Genomic DNA, 8,583 nt, shown 5'->3' with positions numbered 1-8,583 from the left:
TCTCTTGCAGCATTAGGAAGGTTCCAGAATAGGCTAGAAAACGAGTTCTCTACAGAACGGAACTATTGATTGTATGGTTTGCGGATGTGGATAGGGGGAGCAGAACGCTGGTGACTCTCAATGCCGGTCTGTTTCCAGTCATTTCTACGGCGAGTCGGCGAGAGAGTAAGAAGAAAAGAGCCAGCGTTCTAGAAAAGGGCAGTAAGAGATAGTACAGATTATTAATATATTTGAAACAAAGAGCAAAAAGAGACATAGGTCAGACATCCCTGTAGAGCTTTATATTATTTATTTGTTCGTTTAGATTGTTCTTTTGTTGGCTTTCCGTTGCGATAGAGACTCTCTTTTTCCGTTATGGCCAAGTGGGGAAAAGGAGACCCTCGCTGGATCGTGGAGGAGAGAGCCGATGCAACCAACGTCAATAACTGGCACTGGTAAGACAACACAGCAAACGGAATATTTATAAGATTCTATACGGTAGTTTGTGTGGCGATTATTTTTCTTTACCATAATATGAAGATATAACATGGTGTGTTATACACATGGCTTGACTGCCATAGTGTTAAGTGAGAAGATCGTGGCTTGCGTGGGGGAGATGTAAACGTTTATAAAAATAGCTCCCTGTTGTCCCAGGCGTGGATTGGCAGGGGACTGAATATCAATTAATTGTCCCATATAACTAGGTATCTATGATTCAGCCTAGATGTTTGACATCAAATATTTTAAAAAGTTAATCTCTGGTCGTTTCTGTAATTGTAGCAGTTACTGTAATTATATAATTGGTAACTGTCCTGCGTGTACTGAAGCCTGCGTTATATACCCAACCCAATTTAATTCGTTTTTTTTAATTACAGGAAGAATAACTCTCTCTGATATTAACATAACACAAAAATAGTAACCACTGCGGAGCTGTGTTAAACCCCCGTACCTCCAAACACAACACACTGTAAACAGTATCAGTAAGTCGAGCCAGATTCGTGTTCGTTGGGGATGAAAGGCTCCTGTAGGCAATCATCCCATGTTTAAATAATCTGTTTAATAAGTATTATATTATGCGTTTTCTGCCCAGTTTAGAAATAGTTAAACTCCTAAGCAATGGTAAAAAGATGTCTGCTGGTTTTCAGTTTACCATGTCTAGACAGGCACTTTAAAATAGATACAAAAGAAGTTACTGTACAGCCATCGGAATACTTTTCCAAGGTTAACTGCAAACCCCTACAAAATATTTTCGGAAAGTGTCAAGAAGCATACTTAGTATTGCTAAAGGATAGTGTTCCTAGGGATTTCAGTTAACATGGAGGCCAGAGGCAGCAGATCATTCTACAGTTAGTGCCGAACAAGTCATGGGAATGGATCAGAACTGACAATGAGTAGCCACCTTTATTTTTACCGCAACACAATTTAACAATGATCGGATTCGTCCTGCATTAGCGATTTTGAAGATTATTAAATGAAAATAAAATGTGAAGCAGTTCATTCATGTTGAGGCACTCATGATTTGAAACAGGACACATTTGAAGTGTAATTGAAAATGGCACATTAAACATATTGCATAATAAGAATTTGAAAACCCCTTACAGTGGCAGCCAGACTAAATTGATAAAAAAAAGGACTGCTATTAAATAACACATTTGTCTGTCAACTGTTCTTTTTTTAAATACACTTGGTTACAAACAAATTGTGGTATAGCTGGAAAAACTGCATACAACCAACTGAGCTATAATTGAAGCGGGTAATCTTTATTTGAAACGCCTTATAAAGGCTTCAGTTGTTTCTTTTTGTGTGTCCTTTTGAGGTCTGAAATCCATTAGTTGACTGCATTTAATCTTACAAATATTAAATTGGCATTCACTAATTCGTCAACAAATTATCAAAGACAAAATATTCCCATCTTGTGTTGCAATTTGCTGCATTTAGGTATAATGTACATTTCTTGACCTATGAAGTTAGATTCAAACTAAAATGAAATTTACTGGAATGAAACAATTGGCCATATTTAAAGGTTACTGACAAGTAACAAACTGCCTTATGTTTTGCTGGCATAGCTATTTAGTATTAACAAAACAAATGATAAAAAGGAAAAGGCCATTAATCTTCTACTTGTATTTTAAACCAAGGTCAAGCTACAGTAGCAGGGATGGGCAATGCAAGATTGTGCTGTTCTTTTAAAGGCAACCGTTCAGATATAGTTATAACGTTAAGAATTGTTTTACAATTTACAGTGAAAGACCCTGTGAGTTTGACCATGAAATAGCAACAAAAAATGGGAGGGAGGGAGGGAGGGGTCACTGCTTAGTTTTGTGCTATGGGGTTGCAATAATTACAACAAAGTCAGGAGAGTCAACTATCCAATGTATTTCACTGGGAGATTTGAACAACTTTCAAACATCAATAACTTTCACTTCAAATGTAACTTACTTTCTTTTAATCCCATTTTGTGTGCAGGACAGAGAGAGACGCAACAAACTGGTCGTCGGACAAGCTGAAGGAGCTGTTGCTGGCAGTGCGGGTGGAGAATGAAGATGGGAGCTGCGAGGTGACAGAAGTCAGCAAGGTGGAGGGAGAGGCCTCTATCAACAACCGGAAAGGAAAACTCATTTTCTTTTATGAGTGGAACCTTAAAATGACATGGACCGGTAAGTGTATCTGACAGGAACATTTTCGAATGGGCTTGAGCTATTTCTAAAGCAACTTGATTAATCTGGTTACAGCAAGTGGAAATGGAAAGTATGTCATATAAATGAAGCATAAGGTAGTCTTTTTGCACGAGCAGAAAGTCAAAATAACACATTCTTACTTTTTTTTAACAGGTACAGCAAAGTCTGGAATAAAATACAAAGGGAATGTGGAGATTGCCAACTTGTCAGATGAAAATGACATGGATGACTTGGATGTAAGTGTTTATAAAATGGTTAATTGAGATCAACACACTCCTATTGATTGTCCGGTAGTATGTCTCTTAAAAAATGTTCACTGATTGATCTGCAATCATTAAATGGTGTAAGTTAAGTAAATTAAAAAAGCACTACTCCTTTCTGGTCCAAACTAGTGCCATAATAAATAGTTAGTTTGCTGTAAGTATTCTCATTATTTGCTCTTATTTATTACAATAAAAAAGCATGGATCAACTATAGCAGTTGAGAATTTCTGTAGGTCTACTGTGCAGGAGTACCTCCAGGATCTACCTAACTTGAAACCTGATTACAGAAAAATAACAATTTAGTTTAAGTCTGAATTAAGAGCCCCTGATAGGGGTGATGTTGATTTCCTGTTTTGAGTCTGTCTCGCTTTTTTTTTTTTTTTTTAAATAGATAGCCGTCTCTCTTGGAAAAGACGAACCTGAAACAGATCTCACAGCACTGATGAAGAAAGAAGGTGTAAAAAAAATTAGAGAAACGATGGGAATGTACATGGATGCGCTAAGAACAGGTGTGTGTTAGCAACAGCTCCTACTGCACTCTCAATATGAGCACAATAGCAAGATAACATTCTCAAAGATTTTGTTTCGTTAAAGCATTTTTTTTTGGCCAACAGGTTTTGGTTATTTGCTTTCTTTTTTTTTTACTTTTCTGTTAAGTTAGAATTTGTAAAATGTATTTTTTTATTCTAATTTCAAAAAAAGCTATCTAACAATAATCCCATTGAAGTATTTTTCATATTTTAAAACAAAATATGTTTGCATCCGTCATTCGGCTTTTCCAATCATGTTTTTATATTGTAATGTAGAAAAATGACCTATTTTATTCATTTTCAATTCCAGAGTTCACTCAGGGTATGATCTTGCCTACAATTAATGACCTGAGCAAAGATGCAGGAGCACAGGCTGCACCCAAAGTGGATAAAGCTCAGGTAACCACTGAATTGACTGCACGTTGCATTCACTAAGTTTGTACATTTAACTGTTTTGCTTGACACAAACTCTAATGTTAAGTTTGGTGGGCATTTGGGGTGATTTTGGGTGTACTTAGTTCACCTGTAAAGAGGTGATTTTAAACAAACAGGAAGAACACCTCATAATGTAATTGAGGAATGCCCTGGAAAAACTGGATTATCTACATTTTTTTTTTTTAGTAACCTATGCTTGATTCGTTTTACCAACCAAATACAGTCTTTTAAAACTGAAACTGAATTAAGTTTTTCACTACTACTTTTTTTCACTTCAGATTTTTTTTTTTTTTTTTTAAATTAAGCAAAATTAGGTAAATCTGAAATTGTGTGTAAAATATTGTTTTAAATAATTGATAGTACTAGTCTGTCAGGTATGTGTTTGTCTGTGTTAGTTCACTGACTTTCTCACTTAATTTCTGTTTGGACAGCCTGCTTCAGGTAATGCAGCTTCCAAGACCAGTGCTGGAGTGAAGATTCCCACCTGCAAGTTCAGTTTAAAGGACCATTTCCCAGCCCCCCCTGAGGAGATCTATAGAGTCTTTGTGACGCAGGAGGTAAATGCTTCATTCACATTTCTATTTAATATTATTTTGCTCTTGGATCTTGATGCAGGTGTGTAGGGGTGAGGGGATGTATTTGGAGACAATGTACATGTTCAGTGAGGTGAGTGGTTGGAATTTCACTGTGATTGCATAAGGCCACTTGCTTCAGCAATTGTTTGAGAATTGAAAGCTTGGCATGACTCCTATGCTGCAGTCTGACAGCCTTGAACTTAATACAGTTAAAGTTCTCCACACACCAGATGGCTCCACACACCAGACGTGATGCGATTTTTAAATTGGCAACAAGACACTGGCAGCGACATGACCGTACACACCAGAAGTGACACAGAGGCAATGCTACAGGTTTAAAAACTGCCAGATCTATACAACTGTTCAAAATTGCTATTGACAAAACTACGATCAAGACTGGTACCTATTCGTCAACATAATGTGGTAATTATGAGGGTCTTCTCTGATGGTATTTCAACATATATGGCAATAAATCATACACACCAGGATCATCCAGTTCCTTCAAAGTGGACTCCCATATGTTATCTTTCAAATCCATATCTTTATAATTGATGGCCTTGTCTTAAAGCTCATAAAGTTATTTTTTCAACGACAAGTATTGTTTCCTCTGTCATTTTGGATACTGCTTCACCCTGCTAAAATATTCTATGTTACTGTTTTTTTCTTTTTAAACCATCCTCTTTCGTTTCTAATGCTGCATGTAAAGGAACCAATGTGGCACAGAGACACATCGAGCATTAGTTTCATGTATTCCAGGAAACCATAGCTATCTTTGACTCGCTATAAGAATCAAGATAATTGTTTAAGACGAAACAAGTTTTATGTTGTAAAATTATCAAGAAACAACTCAATAATTTCTCTTTTGTATCCCCCCCCTCCTCCCCCAGCTGGTGCAGGGTTTCACACACTCTGCTGCGGTTGTGGATGCAGAAAAAGGAGGCAAATTCAAGCTGCTGGAGGGGAACGTCACTGGTGAATTCTTAGAACTGGTGAATGCCGATTTTGTTTTTTTAATTATTTTTTGACAGTTTCTTGTTGAATATGAAAGATTACATTAGTTCACGGCAGTGCATAAGCACAGAAAATGTAAACAAACTTATCTTGGCTAAAATAATTGTTTTTTTCAGGTTCCAGATCAGAAGATTGGTATGAAATGGAGGTTTAAGACTTGGCCTACTGGTAAGTACTGGTTTTCTCATGTCCTGGGTTGTTGTTGTTGTTGTTGTTGTTGTAAAAAAGTTAACTTTTATTTTGAATACATACATTAAATATTAACTGGTGTTTCCTTACTTTTCCTAGAACATTATGCAAATATAACAATCCATTTTGTTGACCAAAGTGGAGAGACTGAGCTAAAAGTAGACTGTAAAGGAGTTCCAGTGAACGAAGAAGACAGAACAAAAGACGGCTGGAAGCGCTACTACTTTGAGGGCATTAAACAGACTTTTGGTTATGGGGCACGACTGTATTGAGGACATTGCACTGTATAATGGGATTTAATATTGATTTTATGTTAAAGCTCCAGTCCCCTGTCCATTTCTGTGTTTGTACATTCATTTAGTGGGGAGCTGAGGCTGCTGTGAGTGCATTGTGCCTTTTGGAAAGGATTCTAAAACAGCTTGTGGATACAAAGAAATATATAAAATACAGAAAGTGTGAAAAACAGAACCACTCGCATCATACCTGTTATTTAAAACAAACAACTACACTTGCAGTCTGTACTGTAGTTTGTCACATGTTCATATTTAAGATGTCAAAGTACATAAATAAATGTGATTTTTACTTAGCCGTTGTGTGTCATTTTAAAGAATAGGTCTAGTCAAGCTAAACTGGTGCCGATTAAAAATAATAAATGTACATCCTTGCTTTTTTTTTTTTTTTTTAAATGCTTTTCTGAGAATACAATAAAGATTGAATTGAAAAAAAAACTGAATTCATAAGCTTGGTACACAAAATACCAATTGTTAACTAAGGCTGTAAAGGTTTAAACAGTAAACTAAAGTATAAATCCTAAACATCATAGTATTTTATTAAACGCTTAACTAAAAATGTCCTGTATTGTGAGGATCTTGTATTGATTTTTTTTATTTCTTTCAACTGTTTCATTGTTTTATAGTATCTTAATGCATTGTAAAGCACTGTAATTGAATGTGTGTGAATACAAAAGTCAAATATAAAGATGACTATAAATACTAAATCACAACGACTTTCATTAATAATGTGTGCTTGTTTAAACAGTTTTACAGCCTTAATAGGATAGATATATCGTTACATTACAGTACATAATATTCTCAACTGCAACATGAAATATAAAATCACAATGGGTCAATTATATAGCCACATATAGCAGCTTTGATCAACTGAATTGACCCTTGAATTCAAAAATAACATTTAATAGAAAGTCAATTTCAATAAAGATTTTCATAAAAGCTTGTCCAGCTTTTACACTGTGATGAATGTGTGTGTATCTAGATCTTAAGAGAAATTGGTAAGTCATGGGCATCTTTAACTAGCAAAGCATAAGACCACAAAGCAAAAGAATGCTTTTCCAAACACTGAGCTATAAAACTAAAATCACAACCCTATTGTGTTAAATCAAAGACCAGTTTGGATTGTTACCTTTAAAGATGTTTTACAATGATTTGGGTTTGCAGGCTGGAAAGGGCCATGACTGGTACAATTGTGCTTTTAAATTATCCAGACAGATAATCAACTGACCAAAGTCCAAAATGGCATCAAAAAAATTAAGTTTCGGTAACCTATATGTGGAATGAAAAGGTGCTGTCCCATTTCAAGTATACATATTTTGTTTAAAATAACATTTTATTTAAGAGAGTCACCAATTAGGTTTTTAAGTAATCCAGTTCAAAATCTTTAACATTATGGAAGGTAATACATTCTTTACCATTATAAGGACAAATGTATTAAGTAAAGCAGTTTCATCAAATAAGTGCATCACCAAACACTGCAATTTTCTAAACTGTAGGTAAACCTATAAATGATGCAAAGTATTAATTTTACAGTATTATTGTTTTAACTTAAATATCCCCGGTGCTACAGAACATACAGGGGTGGATGTGTTTGTGCTTGTCACTTTAGAAACAAATCAAGCAAGGGTCTTTGTACATAGAGGAATGCAGTCAAAAGCATTGTATTTTCTAGAAAATGACAATATTTATTCTGCAATCTTGGGCAGGCAACATTAAGCAATACAGCTTGAAAAAAATAACGCATGTCATCTTCACAGGCATTTATCTTTTACAGTTTAACAGATTTTCTTCTATATACATTTATACAGATTTACATTTTTAATGGGAGTAGTTTTTCTGCTAGCTGAGACGAAGTACAGAACATGGTTAAGGCACTTTGATTTCAACTTGCTCTAAAATTTTAAAACTTACAAGATAAACAAAAAAACAGTACCACATCCATGACAGCGCTGCTTTACCTGGGCAGTATTGATGTTGTATTGGTTTATTTAATTGGTAATGACTGAAAAAGCAGTTTACTGCAATTTTCGTTTCATTTTTATTTAAATTAACTTATGTGCTTGTACTGTTGACCTTCAACCCAGCACTATTCATTTGAAGATCAAGTAGTTTCCAAGCTTATTTAAATTTACAGTACCCTGACTATTTCATGTTGTTTGCAATTCTTCTGCGTGGTTCAGGGGTCTCTTGCTCCGAAATGGAGCTGGGGGGCTGGCAGAGTTGAAATAACACATTGTCAGACGACTTGGATGGCATGAGGAAGCCTGACACTTAGGATTCTCTGGACAGGCTTAAACCAGATCAAAGCAAGGTAAAGGCATATTTAGAGAAAAATTAATATTGGAACAACATAGCCACTCAGGTGATTGCAAATACCATTACAAATAGTAAGGGAGATGTAAAACAGAAATTAAAGAACATCTGAAGATGCTTTTTAAATGTTGCACATAGTGTTATGCGGTGAATGACCAACAACATACTCCTCACAACATAGTAACATCAGTTTTATCTCAAGTGTTTTATACATTAACTAAACTTGTCAGTGCCAGAATAAAATTGTTTATATTATAACATCACTTTTTAATATTCTCTAATCCAATGAATGCTTGCAAATTGGTTCTGTACAAAAGAGG

At 35.4% G+C, this 8,583-nt stretch overlaps 1 protein-coding gene across 1 annotated transcript; it reads left to right on the top strand.

Moving 5' to 3' along the window:
* Window positions 1-16: 16 nt before the first annotated feature.
* LOC117424266 (activator of 90 kDa heat shock protein ATPase homolog 1-like) lies at window positions 17-6,246 on the top strand. The gene is made up of 9 exons (XM_058991548.1): window positions 17-434; window positions 2,446-2,636; window positions 2,811-2,893; window positions 3,312-3,429; window positions 3,761-3,849; window positions 4,317-4,442; window positions 5,348-5,449; window positions 5,588-5,639; window positions 5,760-6,246. The coding sequence occupies exons 1-9, from the start codon at window positions 355-357 to the stop codon at window positions 5,930-5,932; spliced, it is 1,014 nt and encodes a 337-aa protein (XP_058847531.1). The 5' UTR covers window positions 17-354; the 3' UTR covers window positions 5,933-6,246.
* Window positions 6,247-8,583: the final 2,337 nt, after the last annotated feature.

Source organism: Acipenser ruthenus, chromosome 18 (assembly GCF_902713425.1).
Source record: "Acipenser ruthenus chromosome 18, fAciRut3.2 maternal haplotype, whole genome shotgun sequence".
In the NCBI taxonomy this organism is placed as follows: Eukaryota; Metazoa; Chordata; class Actinopteri; order Acipenseriformes; family Acipenseridae; genus Acipenser; species Acipenser ruthenus.
This window is presented reverse-complemented; position numbering and strand designations above follow the sequence as displayed.